General features: G+C 37.8%; 2 protein-coding genes across 4 annotated transcripts in view; both read right to left on the reverse strand.

Moving 5' to 3' along the window:
* LOC130564135 (short transient receptor potential channel 7) overlaps positions 1–3,424 on the reverse strand; it is a 29,278-nt gene extending 25,854 nt beyond the window's left edge. For 2 of the 3 annotated variants that reach the window (XM_057350030.1, XM_057350032.1), the window contains exon 1: positions 2,672–3,424. In XM_057350030.1, coding sequence (XP_057206013.1) covers positions 2,672–3,424 — 753 coding nt within the window. The remainder of the gene's footprint in view (positions 1–2,671) is intronic. The other variant, XM_057350031.1, reaches the window with a different exon arrangement.
* A 9,755-nt stretch (positions 3,425–13,179) lies between these two features.
* LOC130563536 (short transient receptor potential channel 7-like) lies at positions 13,180–20,030 on the reverse strand. The gene is made up of 2 exons (XM_057349118.1): positions 19,536–20,030; positions 13,180–13,999 (listed from the first exon to the last, which is right to left on the reverse strand). Exons 1-2 carry the CDS (start codon positions 19,883–19,885, stop codon positions 13,180–13,182), a joined length of 1,170 nt encoding a protein of 389 aa, XP_057205101.1. The 5' UTR covers positions 19,886–20,030.
* Between the last annotated feature and the right edge of the window lie 566 nt (positions 20,031–20,596).

The following is a 20,596-nucleotide window of genomic DNA, read 5'->3' on the forward strand; positions in this document are numbered from 1 at the left end:
ATCCACTCACAAAAATAACGTTTTATATATTAACGGTATGAAATTTACCAAATAACTTCACGGAACATGATCTTTACTTAATATCCTAATGATTTTTGACCTAAAAGAAAAATCGATCATTTTGACCTGTGCAATGTATTTTTGCTGATTACTAAAAATGTTCCCGTGCTACTTAAGACAGGTTTTGTGATCCAGGGTCACAATTGTACTTTTTTTTATAAGTGACGAACAAGACACAATGAGGTAAATAGAAATAGTTCACATCAATTAGATTGACCTTTCATTGTTATTACTTTTCTGTATGAAATTAAATACAAAACATATATCTATCATTTTTCTCTCGTTACTCTGTCATTTTGGAGATACTGTATGTTTTAATCGAGAAATCGACTGCATCCAGAAGCAGGTACCTAACCTTTCTCAACAACCTTCGCATCTGGAATGCACCAATGATGCCTTGACATGCCGCCTACGTAGTTCACTAGGTTATGAAACATTGGAAGTGTGAAGGACATCAACCCAGATATCAAATAAGCACATTTTCTCACGCTCTATCTCGTGTGTTTTACATTGCTCTCATACAGTCAGAGGTGATTGTCTTGTGTAAAGATTACGCATTATTGCTGTTATAATGTCCTTTGGGAAGATGAGACTCAGTTTTATAAAGCGTTCATCTTTGCTTTATAGTGATTGTGTTTTTATTGCTCTGCTTATCTTTCCTCAAACACCATCAAATTAAATCTCTGCATTTTCAGTTTGTACTTTAATGATTCTGAACGGGTGAATCTCATAAACCCAAAATTAAAATTTTCTCATCATTTTTTTACTGCACGCCAGCTGTGAATGACTTTCTTTATTCAGCTGAACACAAACAAAGAATTTTAAATGAAAATGTTGTCATGTTATGTTCTTTATGGGAGTTAAAATGGCGAAGCTCCAAAAAGCACATACAGCACATCCATCATAAAAGTAATCCAAATGATTCCGGATTGGTAAATACATTTTACATTTACATATGCATTTGGCAGACGCTTTTATCCAAAATACATTTTATTTTATACATTGCATAGTACTACACATTTGTACTTGTCTTTGTTAATGAAATATATATTTCATATAGTATTTACGGTAACACACCTGTAATTTCAAAATATTTTTAATATTTTATTTTTTACATTTGAAGTATAACACTTACAGACATCTCAAACATAAGACAACACAAGACATGTTACTTACACATGACAACAAAAAATAAAATAAAATAAAATACAATACAATATAATATAAAATAAAATAAAATAATAAAATAAAAATAGTACACACGTAAATTATAATAATAAATACAAATTATACAATTAGGTTAGGAGATACAGGTTTTCATTAGTAGTATTTTGTAGCCCTTTATTCAAGAACGGGATCCAAATGTTCAATTGAGGTGTTATCCATATAGTTGAGAAACGGTTGCAAAATTTTATTAAAAACTTTGCTCTTATTTCTTAAGCAATAAGTAAATTTTTCCAAGAGAATACAATTATTAACTTCAGATAGCCATAATCAAATAGGGACAGCAGTGTCAGATTTCCACTTCATTACAATGCATCTCTTGGCAATTATTAATAAGGTTTCTGTGAGTTTTATGGTGTGCGTTTCCCGAAGGTTAGAATTGGTATAATTACCCAGTAAACATATTTCAGGATCTATCGGAAAATTGACTTCACAAATATCAGAGATAACATTACAAACTTTTTGCCAGAATATTTTAACTAAGGGGCAGGTCCAAGTGGTATGTAGAACCGTCCCTTCCTCCACACCACATCGAAAACACAGGGCTGATAACTTCTTGTTAAACTCATTGGTTCTTGTGTGTCTTGTGACTATAGCTGTCATGCGTGTTTTGTCACATGATGCTCATGAACCAATGATATTAAGTTATTGTTGTGTTGCCATATTTATTTACATTTCAATTTAGTTAAACTCAAAATATAAATGATGTTCTCTCACAAACGTATTGTTTCGCTTCAAAAGTCATTTATTAAACCACTGGAGTCATTCGGGTGCTTTTCAGAGCATCACCATTTTCAGTGCCATTTTAGGACATTACCTGATAGCAATTTAGCAAAAAAATCAGTCATTTCATATATTTGTTTGTGTTCCGCTGAAGAAAGTAAGGTATCTAGATTGGGAAGGCCATGAGGGTTAGTAAATGAGGGGTTTCATGTGTGAACTAGGCAATGGCCGAATACCGGTGTCAAGGTATACCGCGGTATGAAAAAGCCAGTTTAAACCACATTAAAGATGGAAAGTGTAGGTATCCATCAGGTTCTGTGCCTTTTTTTGTGTATGCCTTATTTGTTGTTTGCTTATCTGCATTTAATTTATTTTTATTTACAGTATATGTGTATGTATGCATGCAAGTTCAATTGCGTGTAAAAACGACTAGAAAGGGGTGCCGTGCTTTCAAAAGGTTTGGGAACCACTGATTTAACCTGACGTGCTGTACATGTTTACTACTGTTCAGAATATTTTGTGTTGCTTAAAAATAAAACATGTTCAATGTTTTTTACCTAGACATTTAAAAGAACACATTTTTAAGCTATAATTGTGATACATATGGCTATCGTACCGTCAAAATCTCATGCTGGCCCATGCCTAGTGTGAACTGGTGTCTTACCTTAAACTCTGTCTCTATGTTGGCGAGGCGTGCGAGCTCGTTGCTGAGCTCTAAAGAGGTGAGCACGGGGTCTTCGCTGGAGAGCGACAGGTAGGCGGCGCTGGCGAGCCCTTTGTACGCGTTCATGCGCGATCTGGAGTGGCTGAAGGAGTCTCGTCTCTGTTTCTCCGTGCACTCGCAGCACTTGCAGAAGTAGTCGTGGGGCCGTTCGATCCTGGCGCCCTTCATCAACAAGATGTGGACGATCTCGTACTCCTGGCAGTGTGCGGCCAGTATCACAGGGGTCACGTCGTGGGAAAAACGCGTTCCGTCCTCGTCGTAGGCGTAGAAGTCGTCGTCCCTCAACTCCTGCTCCAACGGGCTCAAGGTCAACCTCAGACCTCCAGCGAACGCTGGGTGGGCCAGTATGGCCTCCACGATTCGCACGTAGCCTTTGCTGATAGCCAACAGGAGCGCGTCGCCCACGCGGGCCATTCCGTCCTTCTTCAGGAGGAGCTCAGTGACTTCCAGGTGCTCGTTGCCAACGGCGAGCTGCAACGCGTTTTGGCCCATGTAGTCCACGCAGTTGAAGTTGAGCGTTTTGGACTCCTCCAACATCTTGCGGACAACAGGAATATTGCCGTACTCCGCAGCATCAAGGAAACGTTCCTCCTCTGCCGTAAGGCTTGTGCCACGCTCGTTGAACATGTAGGCGGGGCCTCGGATGGCTTGCCGACGCCCCTTCTCTCGTAGGGTGGTGTGCCTGCGATGCATGACCTCTGACCTGAGACACAGAACGTAGAAGATTAGCACATCAAGAAATCAAAAATGAACGTCAACTTGATAAGGTTCACAAGTCACTCAAACAGAGCGATGTCACTTTATCAAGTCTAGTGTACTTATTAAACTAAGTTTGGAGAAAGAACATTACGATTGGTGGCGCACTTTAGCGTCAGTAGGTTACATGTGAAGGGGTTCGTCTGCTCTACACAGCACGAGCTTCCATTCGCAATCACCCGTCAATAAAATAATGACTTAAACCTGCCAATCACGATCGCTTCTTTTAGAAACGTTACATTGGTCTTTCACCACATGAGACAATCTGGCCTCTGAGTGGACCAATAATCAATATCATAAGAACAGAACCCAGGGTCACATGACATCGCACACACGAAACTTGAGCGAGAGCAAAACCCTGGAAAATTGCAAAGATTTTAGCACGTTGTTTTGCGGTCACAAAGGTCTGTGTAATTTTCCCCCACGAAAACACGTGAAGTGTGGACGTAATATTTACTTAAGTGGTGTGATCGTAACAATTTGAACCTTCTTTGTGATCGTACTCTTTTCTGATTTCACACAAACACAAAAGCACCACAGGAGAAAATCTATTCATCCTGTCCCGACCACTTTGCATGCATGCACACACAGTTAATGCAGCGCAGATACAGACATCCATGAAATGCACAGCGAGCAGATCAATATACTGTTTTGCGTGATGTGTGCTTCTGAATGAAACACTTCATAATGAAATGAAGCAATCCATGAGAGCCACAACCAGCTGAAAAATGAAAACACGTGACGCAACTGCAGAGAGAGGATATGACTAAAGACTCCAGGACAAGATGGAATTTCTACACATTTCTACACATTGTGAGCGTTCTCTCCGCCTCTGTTCGCGTGTGATGAAATTTATATTTTATACGGTCACATAAAACATGCAATTTATAACTACTTATCAGTTCATTTAGCTGGACATGTCAATGCAATGCCATCGATGTGTATGAATATACAACTGTGGAAAAAGATAAGAGACCTTCCAAATATTCATTTAATCATCATTTATAGATTATAGGTCATTCTATTCCAGTGTCTGTTGTATTTCAACAAAATCAAACCTCAGGAATGACAAAGTCCTCCAACAGCAACGTGACAGACTGACAGCATGACATGACACATGAAAACTGTGAGAAAAATCCAGGTTATCACATACAAATATTTTTTGAACTTTTCCAAAAATACAGGTAGAAATATGACTGTTGCATTGCTTAAAAAGTGAATCTGAACTTGTATTTGAGGTCTGAAAAAATACAGAGCATCTTTTTTTGTTATTTTGACCTGTTTCTACAGTTTTCAGTTTCTGCAAATAGAAGCAATATTTTTGTTTACAATTTGGGAGACATATTGTATTGTTTTGTAAATATTGCATTTTACCTAAACGCATACCTATAAAATAGTACATTGAGATAAACAGAAAACAATTTTGAAATTCTCTCTTTATTTTTTCCATGGCTGTATATCAATAATAAGTAAACGTGCAATTAGAGAAAACATCTGTCCATCTAATGAAACAGGCTGATGATAAAGACTTGAGTCATATCTACAGTACAGATCAGAATATCTGCTTGCATGGTCCAGTAAGCAACATCCTAGCAACCAACCAGAACCCTTTAGCAACCACACCGAACATCTTAACAATCATCTGAACACCCTAGCAACCACACAGCAACACCATGGCAACCAGTCACAGCACAGCATTGTTGTGCAGATAGCTGTCATTAGCTGAATGGGTGGGATGCCGGTGACCTGACACTGTGTCCAATAGAAACTATTAAAAGCATGAATTGATAAAAACAGCCAGTAGAGAAGATCCCAGATGATACACGTCGTTTTGAAACATCAAACGCAGAGGTGAAAATAGAACTGTGTTTCCTGAGGAACATGAAAGCTGACACATCCACATCTTAATATCTCTTAGCTACATGTCTGCATGTGTTTGCATACTGTGTGTTTTGTAATGTAATGTGTAGAAAAAGTACATTCAAATATCCACAGTGATGGTCTGACAACAACAGTACAGTAGACTGGCAGAAATTCGTGTAGTTGTAATGTAAATTTTCCAAACACTTCTATGCCTCTATGTCGAAGCTGATATTTTTATGCTCAAACTGTGTTAAACTCATCTGGAATCTACCCAAGACTTACAGGTATCTGTAGCAACTCATAATGCAAAATGTATTACATTGTAAAAGTGTCATATTGTCATATCTGTAATAGGCTTTTAAACATAAAAACATTGGTTTAAACTAACTACGAAATGCACCAGACTTAAATATTAATGCAATAATAGTAATATTATTATTAATAATGAAATAATAACAATAATAACAATAATAATGAAATGATGATAATAATAATAATAATGAAATGATAATAATAACAATCATAATAATATAGTAATAGTTATAATAATAATAATTATTATTATTATTATTATTATTATTATGAAATGATAATAATAACAATCATAATAATATAGTAATAGTTATAATAATAATAATAATGAAATGATGATAATAATAATAATAATATAGTAATAGTTATAATAATAATAACTATTAGCATCATTATTATCGTGCTACATTACTTTTTATATACTGTATAAAGATCCATCTGAGATCCACCTTGAAGACGGAAGTGAAGATGAATGAGCACAATATACACAACATGTGACCCTGGATCACAAAACCAGTCTTAAGTAAGCACGGGAACATTTTTTGTGTGGGTCAAAATGATCGATTTTTCTTTTATGCCAAAAATCATTAGGATATTAAGTAAAGATCAAGATATTTTGTAAATTTCCTACCTTAAATATATAAAAACTTTATTTTTGTGAGTGTAACAACTTCAAAGGCAATTTTCTCAATATTTTGATTTTTTGCGCTCTCAGATTCCTGAGTTTTAAACGGTTGTATCTCACCCAGATATTGTCCTATTTTAACAACTCATATATCTATAGAAAGTTTATTTATCAGCTTTCAGGTTATGTAAAAATCTCAATTTCGAAAATTTGACCCATAAGACTGGTTTTGTTGTCCAGGGTCACATATAATCTGTCAAACATGCTGATTTATGGCAGCCAAACACGTGAAAACATTTCCAACTGATCAAATTATCAAACAAATAAGACTTCAAATAAAAGCGACCTGCAAATGCATTGATGCAAATGCTTTGGAGATGAAGAAAAAACTGATGTATTTTAATACTTCATAAACAAGAAACTGAAAATGTGCTCATTACGTGAACAAACACAGAAGTACAATATCAGCATTAAATAAACTCCATTGTGACATATATATTTTATGCATATAAATATGTTTCTTTCGCAGTCGAATGGCCAAGGAAAGCATCGATTAACAAACTTTACATCACAACAAGCTTCAATCTGATTGGCTGAAAAACTTCCCAAGGCATCTGTCCACTGCAATACAGTATAAAAAATCATTACAGTTAAACTATTAAAAGTTTCAAAAGCACAGCATTCAAAATCAGAAATAGTGTCTTATGAGGAATACTGGAAAACTCTCACATCTATAATAAACATTACGAGGTGCTGTGAGTGGAAAAATTGATCGCAGGCTGTTGAATAATTGAAAATGAATGCAAATGTAAACAAGCTGGAGAGAGACGGGGTGGGTGGAGCTGAATGGACATTACAAGTGTTGGACACCAGCCGAGCAAATCACGCACTTGACATTGAAACGGTTTAGGCCATTTTTCTTCACAACACTTGTTCCTAAAACAATTCGATTCCGATTTAAACTGTGGAGACCAAAACATTCCGAGTTCTTTCAGAGTGTGTGTTTGTTTTTGCAAACGTCTGCAGACTTGCGTGCGTCTCCAGATCAAGGTCTGCAAGGTTGTGAATCATTTTGCAAACTCAACCCGTATGAGATAATGTTTTTATCGGACTGTAAAGGCGTTCTGACCTCATCTGTGTTAACGCATGTGATGAAATAGCATTTACTGCAAGTTTCCCTTTCCTTGCACTTTCAGAAGCACTTATTATTCTTATTCTGTAGTGGCCTGTAAAACTGCTTGGTCAAAGGTTGTGTGAAATTTCACACACTGGGGGTCTTTTAAACTGTTCAGCACCACTAACAAAACAAGGACCCACAATATGGGGGGGTTCTGTATATGTTTTCTATATGTTAATAGATGTCACTTTATAATATATCGTCTGTTATTTCTCACTGTCTGTTTAGCATATGATGATTGAGTGGATGTTAAAATGTCAAATGATAAAAATTGCGCTACGTCAAACATTCCCTTGAACACACCCACACACAAAATGAGTGATAACTGATAACAAATTTGCCCTTTTCATTGTACTACTGAGAAGAGATCAGTCATTCAGAAGGAAAAATGTACACACAAACTGAGAGACATTCACACAATATCAGCGTAATTTTTCTTCCGTCGATGCACATCTACAATCTCAGTCACTTACTAAACTTGTCTATCCAATCCAATTCCTCACCATAAGGTTGCAATGTTCGCATATAGAGAACACTACGTGTTCCCACATAAATAACAACACTTCACATGAAACCAGAAGCTCATCCACACAGTACAGAAGCTGATATGAGAACGAATCAGAAAGCCTTGCCCAAAAGACTTCCACCGTCACTACATTTCGAAAAATGCTAAATTGCATGTTTTTTCTTTGCTCTTTTTACGTCACATCAAATATGACTGTGCACTTTTCTTCTTTACGCCTGAAATTCTGCACTGTGACACTGTTAATACTTTTTGCTTCGTTTTGATAAATCGTGAGCGTTTTTCCTCATTTGGATAGAGCAAATATTCTCTGTAACCACAAAGATTCACAACAGATGCGTTATTCAGCCGTTATAACTGGAGTTCTTATATGGATGTTCCATTTCAGCCTCAATGAATGTTAGAGTTGCCACATACAGTAATAGTACGATAAATCACAGTAACGTTTCATTAAACACGGTTTCATAACAGTTTCATTATAGTTTATTACACTGCAACAGGAACATATCACATAAAATTAATGAGATTCAGTCTACAAATGCGTAACAGGAAAAACTGGAGCTACAGATTTTTAATGCCTGTAAGAGCAAATGGAGACTTTTGCTTGAGTCTCATCCGTGTCTCAGATATGTCTTCTGGAAAAATAGTCCGATATCGGACAAATGTCAGAGTTTCAGAAGAGATGTCAAAGATGTGTCAAACCGAGCTCAGATTTGTCAAGTCTGCAATCAAAAGTTGAAGATGAACTCCAACATTTCTCACCAAATGTACCCAAATCCAGATGATTTTACCTCTAACAATCTACATTCATTTTACACCTCCATACTCTTTCTCCAAAGCAACTCCGTCAAATCTCTTGAGCCCTAATAGAGCATCTTCTGAGCTATAACATTTTTCTCTGAGCAACAATTCATTACGTCCCAAGAATTTTTCAATTGTCTGAATAGTTGCCAGCGTTTCAACATTCTTTTCTGGATTACATTCCCCAGACAAGCGTCGTCTCCAGAACCCACCTGGTGTCACTGACGGTCGACCTTGTTTAACATGAGCTCTGCCTCGTGCGCTAATGAAAATGCCTTAAAAATGTCCACTGATCCCTGAGACTAACAAGAAGAATTCCATCAGCATCCGTCTCATCGCCACCGGCGACAGCACTGACGTCACCGGTGGCAACAGTATTCATGAGACATTTGGAGTCATTGGGCACATACAACGACACTGATGCTGACTTGCGGCGTGTTTTAGGAGGATCAAAGCATCGTCATTGTCATCCGATGGAAAACCAGCTGCCACATCTACACAAGAATCTCTCTCTTCACTCATTTGGCTTCGGTGAGATTTAGCTCAGAGACATGACAGCATCTGACCTCCGCTGAAAACCTGAGAGAGTTTATATGAGGACGGGGACTAAAAACCTCTTCGTAATTTGGGAAGAATGATTGGATTTGACAAAGCAATCGGAATCCAGTCTGTTCCTGTGACAGATCCAAGACGCTTCTGCAGGAACAAAAGACTTTAATGTATTTCTGCGGTTAATTCTTATGACAAAATGAGCACAAGCATCATGCTGTGTTTCTCTACATGACTCGCAGACTTAAAAAACCTGTTACATGACAACAGTCGCGTCTAGACTACACCAAATAAAACCAGTTTAACATCTGCATTAGAATACACAGTCAGGTCCAAAGTGGCTTACAATGCCGTTGTTTTATCGGTTGTGTGCTCGCTGGGGATCAAACCCACAACTTTTGTGTTGTGGACGCAGTGATTTCATTGAAGAACACAATATCATCATCATCATCAGACTGTATCCACCAGAGCGCCATTAAAGTCAACTAAATTCTCAAATTCATTACGAAACACTAAATCGCCATTTTTGATGTAAACTTGCAAAATACAAGCGTTTGGGTCTCAAACTGTTGGACATCACTGTATGCAAAAAGTCATTCCAATCGAAACCCTCAGGAGACATTGGAGAATTGATTCAGGCCAGAGACGGATCTGATCCCTCAAGAGCAGAACACAACCCGTCCGTCACATGGATTAGACTCGCACTCATTAGAGCGCAGTGTGCGCTGGATAAAAGATGACGCTCCGCTTAGACGTGTGGACGGTTTACTGAACACTGGACACAGAGAGAGAGAGAGAGAGAGAGAGAGAGAGCTCTAGGGGGAAGAGCTGTGGTTAATTAAACACACTCCCGTGTGAGAAACACTTTCATTTACAGTTCTGCGACACACGCCACCATCTGAGCCCTGACGAACACAAGGTGACACCTGCGCTGCCGTTCCAGACCATCGGGACCAAAGGGTTGATGTTCTTCTTTACAGTAGATGTTGCAGAAAATGTCAAAAATATGCTTATTTGTGTGACCCTGGACAACAAAACCAGTCTTATGGGTCAACGTTTCGAAATTGAGATTTTTAAATCATCTGAAAGCAGAATAATTAAGCTCTCTATTGATGAATGAATTGTTAGAATACAACCGTTTAAAACTCTGGAATCTGAGGGTGCAAAAAAATCGACATATTGAGAAAATCGCCTTTGAAGTTGTTAATCAGGGGCACTGTGGCAGACCATCCACTCACAAAAATAACGTTTTATATATTAACGGTATGAAATTTACCAAATAACTTCACGGAACATGATCTTTACTTAATATCCTAATGATTTTTGACCTAAAAGAAAAATCGATCATTTTGACCTGTGCAATGTATTTTTGCTGATTACTAAAAATGTTCCCGTGCTACTTAAGACAGGTTTTGTGATCCAGGGTCACAATTGTACTTTTTTTTATAAGTGACGAACAAGACACAATGAGGTAAATAGAAATAGTTCACATCAATTAGATTGACCTTTCATTGTTATTACTTTTCTGTATGAAATTAAATACAAAACATATATCTATCATTTTTCTCTCGTTACTCTGTCATTTTGGAGATACTGTATGTTTTAATCGAGAAATCGACTGCATCCAGAAGCAGGTACCTAACCTTTCTCAACAACCTTCGCATCTGGAATGCACCAATGATGCCTTGACATGCCGCCTACGTAGTTCACTAGGTTATGAAACATTGGAAGTGTGAAGGACATCAACCCAGATATCAAATAAGCACATTTTCTCACGCTCTATCTCGTGTGTTTTACATTGCTCTCATACAGTCAGAGGTGATTGTCTTGTGTAAAGATTACGCATTATTGCTGTTATAATGTCCTTTGGGAAGATGAGACTCAGTTTTATAAAGCGTTCATCTTTGCTTTATAGTGATTGTGTTTTTATTGCTCTGCTTATCTTTCCTCAAACACCATCAAATTAAATCTCTGCATTTTCAGTTTGTACTTTAATGATTCTGAACGGGTGAATCTCATAAACCCAAAATTAAAATTTTCTCATCATTTTTTTACTGCACGCCAGCTGTGAATGACTTTCTTTATTCAGCTGAACACAAACAAAGAATTTTAAATGAAAATGTTGTCATGTTATGTTCTTTATGGGAGTTAAAATGGCGAAGCTCCAAAAAGCACATACAGCACATCCATCATAAAAGTAATCCAAATGATTCCGGATTGGTAAATACATTTTACATTTACATATGCATTTGGCAGACGCTTTTATCCAAAATACATTTTATTTTATACATTGCATAGTACTACACATTTGTACTTGTCTTTGTTAATGAAATATATATTTCATATAGTATTTACGGTAACACACCTGTAATTTCAAAATATTTTTAATATTTTATTTTTTACATTTGAAGTATAACACTTACAGACATCTCAAACATAAGACAACACAAGACATGTTACTTACACATGACAACAAAAAATAAAATAAAATAAAATACAATACAATATAATATAAAATAAAATAAAATAATAAAATAAAAATAGTACACACGTAAATTATAATAATAAATACAAATTATACAATTAGGTTAGGAGATACAGGTTTTCATTAGTAGTATTTTGTAGCCCTTTATTCAAGAACGGGATCCAAATGTTCAATTGAGGTGTTATCCATATAGTTGAGAAACGGTTGCAAAATTTTATTAAAAACTTTGCTCTTATTTCTTAAGCAATAAGTAAATTTTTCCAAGAGAATACAATTATTAACTTCAGATAGCCATAATCAAATAGGGACAGCAGTGTCAGATTTCCACTTCATTACAATGCATCTCTTGGCAATTATTAATAAGGTTTCTGTGAGTTTTATGGTGTGCGTTTCCCGAAGGTTAGAATTGGTATAATTACCCAGTAAACATATTTCAGGATCTATCGGAAAATTGACTTCACAAATATCAGAGATAACATTACAAACTTTTTGCCAGAATATTTTAACTAAGGGGCAGGTCCAAGTGGTATGTAGAACCGTCCCTTCCTCCACACCACATCGAAAACACAGGGCTGATAACTTCTTGTTAAACTCATTGGTTCTTGTGTGTCTTGTGACTATAGCTGTCATGCGTGTTTTGTCACATGATGCTCATGAACCAATGATATTAAGTTATTGTTGTGTTGCCATATTTATTTACATTTCAATTTAGTTAAACTCAAAATATAAATGATGTTCTCTCACAAACGTATTGTTTCGCTTCAAAAGTCATTTATTAAACCACTGGAGTCATTCGGGTGCTTTTCAGAGCATCACCATTTTCAGTGCCATTTTAGGACATTACCTGATAGCAATTTAGCAAAAAAATCAGTCATTTCATATATTTGTTTGTGTTCCGCTGAAGAAAGTAAGGTATCTAGATTGGGAAGGCCATGAGGGTTAGTAAATGAGGGGTTTCATGTGTGAACTAGGCAATGGCCGAATACCGGTGTCAAGGTATACCGCGGTATGAAAAAGCCAGTTTAAACCACATTAAAGATGGAAAGTGTAGGTATCCATCAGGTTCTGTGCCTTTTTTTGTGTATGCCTTATTTGTTGTTTGCTTATCTGCATTTAATTTATTTTTATTTACAGTATATGTGTATGTATGCATGCAAGTTCAATTGCGTGTAAAAACGACTAGAAAGGGGTGCCGTGCTTTCAAAAGGTTTGGGAACCACTGATTTAACCTGACGTGCTGTACATGTTTACTACTGTTCAGAATATTTTGTGTTGCTTAAAAATAAAACATGTTCAATGTTTTTTACCTAGACATTTAAAAGAACACATTTTTAAGCTATAATTGTGATACATATGGCTATCGTACCGTCAAAATCTCATGCTGGCCCATGCCTAGTGTGAACTGGTGTCTTACCTTAAACTCTGTCTCTATGTTGGCGAGGCGTGCGAGCTCGTTGCTGAGCTCTAAAGAGGTGAGCACGGGGTCTTCGCTGGAGAGCGACAGGTAGGCGGCGCTGGCGAGCCCTTTGTACGCGTTCATGCGCGATCTGGAGTGGCTGAAGGAGTCTCGTCTCTGTTTCTCCGTGCACTCGCAGCACTTGCAGAAGTAGTCGTGGGGCCGTTCGATCCTGGCGCCCTTCATCAACAAGATGTGGACGATCTCGTACTCCTGGCAGTGTGCGGCCAGTATCACAGGGGTCACGTCGTGGGAAAAACGCGTTCCGTCCTCGTCGTAGGCGTAGAAGTCGTCGTCCCTCAACTCCTGCTCCAACGGGCTCAAGGTCAACCTCAGACCTCCAGCGAACGCTGGGTGGGCCAGTATGGCCTCCACGATTCGCACGTAGCCTTTGCTGATAGCCAACAGGAGCGCGTCGCCCACGCGGGCCATTCCGTCCTTCTTCAGGAGGAGCTCAGTGACTTCCAGGTGCTCGTTGCCAACGGCGAGCTGCAACGCGTTTTGGCCCATGTAGTCCACGCAGTTGAAGTTGAGCGTTTTGGACTCCTCCAACATCTTGCGGACAACAGGAATATTGCCGTACTCCGCAGCATCAAGGAAACGTTCCTCCTCTGCCGTAAGGCTTGTGCCACGCTCGTTGAACATGTAGGCGGGGCCTCGGATGGCTTGCCGACGCCCCTTCTCTCGTAGGGTGGTGTGCCTGCGATGCATGACCTCTGACCTGAGACACAGAACATAGAAGATTAGCACATCAAGAAATCAAAAATGAACGTCAACTTGATAAGGTTCACAAGTCACTCAAACAGAGCGATGTCACTTTATCAAGTCTAGTGTACTTATTAAACTAAGTTTGGAGAAAGAACATTACGATTGGTGGCGCACTTTAGCGTCAGTAGGTTACATGTGAAGGGGTTCGTCTGCTCTACACAGCACGAGCTTCCATTCGCAATCACCCGTCAATAAAATAATGACTTAAACCTGCCAATCACGATCGCTTCTTTTAGAAACGTTACATTGGTCTTTCACCACATGAGACAATCTGGCCTCTGAGTGGACCAATAATCAATATCATAAGAACAGAACCCAGGGTCACATGACATCGCACACACGAAACTTGAGCGAGAGCAAAACCCTGGAAAATTGCAAAGATTTTAGCACGTTGTTTTGCGGTCACAAAGGTCTGTGTAATTTTCCCCCACGAAAACACGTGAAGTGTGGACGTAATATTTACTTAAGTGGTGTGATCGTAACAATTTGAACCTTCTTTGTGATCGTACTCTTTTCTGATTTCACACAAACACAAAAGCACCACAGGAGAAAATCTATTCATCCTGTCCCGACCACTTTGCATGCATGCACACACAGTTAATGCAGCGCAGATACAGACATCCATGAAATGCACAGCGAGCAGATCAATATACTGTTTTGCGTGATGTGTGCTTCTGAATGAAACACTTCATAATGAAATGAAGCAATCCATGAGAGCCACAACCAGCTGAAAAATGAAAACACGTGACGCAACTGCAGAGAGAGGATATGACTAAAGACTCCAGGACAAGATGGAATTTCTACACATTTCTACACATTGTGAGCGTTCTCTCCGCCTCTGTTCGCGTGTGATGAAATTTATATTTTATACGGTCACATAAAACATGCAATTTATAACTACTTATCAGTTCATTTAGCTGGACATGTCAATGCAATGCCATCGATGTGTATGAATATACAACTGTGGAAAAAGATAAGAGACCTTCCAAATATTCATTTAATCATCATTTATAGATTATAGGTCATTCTATTCCAGTGTCTGTTGTATTTCAACAAAATCAAACCTCAGGAATGACAAAGTCCTCCAACAGCAACGTGACAGACTGACAGCATGACATGACACATGAAAACTGTGAGAAAAATCCAGGTTATCACATACAAATATTTTTTGAACTTTTCCAAAAATACAGGTAGAAATATGACTGTTGCATTGCTTAAAAAGTGAATCTGAACTTGTATTTGAGGTCTGAAAAAATACAGAGCATCTTTTTTTGTTATTTTGACCTGTTTCTACAGTTTTCAGTTTCTGCAAATAGAAGCAATATTTTTGTTTACAATTTGGGAGACATATTGTATTGTTTTGTAAATATTGCATTTTACCTAAACGCATACCTATAAAATAGTACATTGAGATAAACAGAAAACAATTTTGAAATTCTCTCTTTATTTTTTCCATGGCTGTATATCAATAATAAGTAAACGTGCAATTAGAGAAAACATCTGTCCATCTAATGAAACAGGCTGATGATAAAGACTTGAGTCATATCTACAGTACAGATCAGAATATCTGCTTGCATGGTCCAGTAAGCAACATCCTAGCAACCAACCAGAACCCTTTAGCAACCACACCGAACATCTTAACAATCATCTGAACACCCTAGCAACCACACAGCAACACCATGGCAACCAGTCACAGCACAGCATTGTTGTGCAGATAGCTGTCATTAGCTGAATGGGTGGGATGCCGGTGACCTGACACTGTGTCCAATAGAAACTATTAAAAGCATGAATTGATAAAAACAGCCAGTAGAGAAGATCCCAGATGATACACGTCGTTTTGAAACATCAAACGCAGAGGTGAAAATAGAACTGTGTTTCCTGAGGAACATGAAAGCTGACACATCCACATCTTAATATCTCTTAGCTACATGTCTGCATGTGTTTGCATACTGTGTGTTTTGTAATGTAATGTGTAGAAAAAGTACATTCAAATATCCACAGTGATGGTCTGACAACAACAGTACAGTAGACTGGCAGAAATTCGTGTAGTTGTAATGTAAATTTTCCAAACACTTCTATGCCTCTATGTCGAAGCTGATATTTTTATGCTCAAACTGTGTTAAACTCATCTGGAATCTACCCAAGACTTACAGGTATCTGTAGCAACTCATAATGCAAAATGTATTACATTGTAAAAGTGTCATATTGTCATATCTGTAATAGGCTTTTAAACATAAAAACATTGGTTTAAACTAACTACGAAATGCACCAGACTTAAATATTAATGCAATAATAGTAATATTATTATTAATAATGAAATAATAACAATAATAACAATAATAATGAAATGATGATAATAATAATAATAATGAAATGATAATAATAACAATCATAATAATATAGTAATAGTTATAATAATAATAATTATTATTATTATTATTATTATTATTATGAAATGATAATAATAACAATCATAATAATATAGTAATAGTTATAATAATAATAATAATGAAATGATGATAATAATAATAATAATATAGTAATAGTTATAATAATAATAACTATTAGCATCATTATTATCGTGCTACATTACTTTTTATATACTGTATAAATAAGCCAAAGCTAAACTTTAGTGAGGGGACATTTTTCCTCCATGGAGTTCAACGGTTGAGATTGGCTACACTGCTCAACAAATGTGTTATTATTACAGTTTCAACTAAGCGTTTTTGTGAGTGTTTAACTCCCTAAACTGGGGGCGACACAATAAACTGTCTTCCATATGATTTAAAATGGAATGTTACTTAAATACAGGAATAGTTGACAATTATTTTACTTGTTTTATACACTTAATCGTGTCATTAAATGCACGTCCTTGAATAAGTGCAGTTTGGTAACTTCTCAGGTAATGTCAGATGACAACGACAGTGGTTGGTTACATGTAAAGATGTTTTAATTCTTTGATCAAAATTATTGCTAGGAAGTAGGAAAAATTCAGTTGCGCACCTAAACTCTACGTCCTTGAATTGAAGGCAGTTTTTTATGAAAAAATTTGGAAAAAACATAAAGGTTTCCAAAGTCTGGGATACGTCGCGTTATCTGCCTCAGGCAACGGCTGCACGGAGCACAAGTTAAATTTACATCTCTTCACTTTAATAGAAGTTATAACACAAAGCAACATCAGAGGATATGTTGAAAAATAAAGTACTTACAATCGTGCATCGTTTCTGTGCCTATAAACTATAAAGGTCTGAGAGGAGATCCCCAGGACACACGGGCACGTGGGGCCATTCACTTTACTGACTAACATTATGAGTTACTGTGATGAAATTCAATCAGACAGTATTTCCTTTTTACAGCGATTTTACTGTAATTCCTGCCCTGAATGTGTTTATGATTTTGGCTTTCGTTGACCAGTGTCACATTATTTTGTTCTCACACCAATATGCAAAGTTTTAGCATGAATATTTCACGGTGTAATTTAGGTGTTCCCTTAAATTTTTTGAGCAGTGTATTTTAACACCATTCAGAACACCACAGACGTTGTGTTTAATTTTTGTGCTTCAGTCTGAAGGATAAAGTACACTACAAGACTTTTGCTCAGATATTGCCCAGATTTTCAGTCTGGACTTGTTGCAGAAAGTCTGTGCCAGTCTGCAGATTTGATCAGTTAGTGTGTTTCTATCTGAAACTTTCAAAAAGTCTGCAAGTGTATGATGTCTAAAAAAAATCTGATCGGATTTTAAAAGTCTTAGTGTATTCCAGCTAGGAATCTGACAGCTCAGTTTCATTATGAATGAAGTTTATAAAGAGAATATATTATGAGCTAATCCATATGCAGAGAAAAACTGTAGATTCTTTCTTAAATGGACTCATACGTACACAGAATGAAAGATAACTATTCAATTATCATCGTACTGTACCGTAGCCTCTCTCTCTCTCTCTCTCTCTCTCTCTCTCTCTCTCTCTCTCTCTCATGTACCAGCATCAGCATGGAAATGGATTTTTCTCCCTCATCAGCACAGAGAATGAAAGGACCAGCTGGAATTACAATGAGAGAGAGAAAGAGCAAGAAAGGTAGAGCGAGAGAACAGAGAAGTGAAGCAGATTAGGAAGAGCAGGAACACATGGATAAAAGAAGGAATGACCCTCTTTACACTCCTTGAAATGCTGGAGCTTCTGTTGACATTTTATACAAGGGAAATCAGAACAATAACAGTGAGGAACAGGAAGTGATGACCTCATGACAGAGAGAGAGAAAGAGAGAAGTCAGTTCACTTGACTGTAAAGCTATAAAACTATAGTTTTCTTTACTGGAAAAGCTACACTAAAATGAAAATGACTGTGAAGGAAAACAGCTAATCGGTAATACTGAGGTATAACAAACTTTATAACAAAATGAACAATAAATGGTAAAAAGAAACATGAGGCTATGACAAAACCGTGTTTTTGTTGAAACCGCTTACATTTTAAAATCATGTTAAAGTCAAGTCTCATCTCAGGAGTTTAGTGAATATCTCATCATCGTAGCCACTGGAGCACATCTGATAGGCTACATGAGGATTTACCTGCAGGATTTTGTCAGGTTATGAGATGTTGCCTCAGGCCCAAACTAATTCATCAACTTTGCATTTTATTCTGTTTTTCTAGTTTCTCTCCACCTCAAACAACCTTAGACAATAACAAGCACCCAAAACATCAAATTATAAGGTAAAGCATTTAAAGTAAGACCAGTAATTGAATGCTTGTGTTGGTCTGGTTCAGAGGTTATTTGGGGGAATGTGTCGCGCATGCGCGTCATACAGGAGCGCTTTCATCAGGACGTGGTACAAACAATTAAAATCAGACCTGTGATGACAACACATATTAGGCTATTATCAGTCAGATAAACAACTAATATTAACAGATATTTTTATTTCATATCTTATTCCAGTAAACAGCTAACATCATTAACCAAGGTAGGCTAATTGATTCATGACCACAAACCAAGAAGAAACGACCTAAAATACTAGAACAAACAGATACAATATATGCAAATATTTAATATTACAATTACATTTTATTAACAACTGGTTAATATTAAATTAAGTATTTTGTTCGATAATCATAAAACAAATGTTGAAAGAATTACAAAGATATCATCACTTTCCAAGCAAACTTTGTTTTTATTATTTCACTTTAACGAAATGTGTAGATGAGAACACCCCTGAAATACAAAGTCTGCATAAAAAGTGGACGTCTATATGACCTGACCCATTGAATAAGTTTCATTGCTTGAACTGGTTCGTTCCGATTATTTTTGACTTCATTAAAAACCCCGACGTTTGCACACAACGAACAGTTAATGTTACCTGTCAAAACAATTGTGCCTGTGACCCGGCGAAAAGGGCTGTCACAATCGTTGCATTCCAGCTCTGTGGAATCATCTACTACTCAAAACATTCGTAAATCGTGTAAAGCTGCAGTAAAAACGGAGTAAAGGTTTGACTTACGCGCGAGGCAGAGCGCAGTTGCGCGGGGTCTCTAGAAGAAACTCCTCCGGGCTGTCGGGCTCATGATCCGGTGCGCGAGGAGTGTTGCGCCGCTGTCCGTGGTGCTGAAGACCGCCGCGCACCGGAGACGCTCCGCAGCATCGCCCGAAACACGCCGGTGTGCGCTTGATGAACTCATGCGGATCGCCGGGCGACGCGTCTCTGGATCGCGCGTCCGGGGGGTCGGTGCGTGGAAGTGGCGCAGATGCCCGCCGCACCGGGGGTTTCTGTGGGAGCTGAGCGGGAGAGGAGGAGGGTGGTGGTGGGGAGGAGGAAGAGGAGACACGGGGCCCCTCGCCTTCGTCACACATCGGGAGAGCGCGTGCTCCGCATATGTTGTGAAAAAGTGTTTCATGAAAGTAAGACGCGACTCGCAACTTCACACAGCAGCAACAAGTGGCGGCAAGACAGTTCAACCCTGACAAAATCAACTAATATATCCACTAATGTGTGTGCGTGTGCCTGATTGCATGAGACGTGTGGACAGATAATTATGTTAGGCAGTTGACATGTGAAGCAGAGCCCTGCAGCATAGCTTGCTATATAATTCACCTAAAAGGAAATAATTATAAGAAATATTAAACGGTGTATTAATCCCAAATGAAATGAGGGACATAGATCAAAATTTTTTTGGTTTCAATATTGAATCAATATTTTCTGGTGCCATACGCACTCATTCTTGTTTGTTGACATCAGAGTCTTCTAAAACTGGAGAAGTATACAATACAGACATCTGGACACCCTAAGAATGAAAGAATAAAACACAGAAATGAACAATTAAACAGTGTGTGAGAGGGTAAACTGGTACGTGTGTGTGAGAGGGGAGAATTGTGCTGTTACGGAAAAAGGATATCGGACATCGGTATGGGTCCTTTTGTCCAATGCGCATTCCAAGAAAATCAACAGGGAACTCTCCAGGAATTCATACATCAACACACTTACACACATAAAAAACAACAACACAAAAACAGCAATCTCCGGACTAAGTGCGTGCAATCACTTAACATCCCGCTGAAATCAAG

The sequence above is a fragment of the Triplophysa rosa genome, linkage group LG13, assembly GCF_024868665.1.
Source record: "Triplophysa rosa linkage group LG13, Trosa_1v2, whole genome shotgun sequence".
Classification (NCBI taxonomy): domain Eukaryota; kingdom Metazoa; phylum Chordata; class Actinopteri; order Cypriniformes; family Nemacheilidae; genus Triplophysa; species Triplophysa rosa.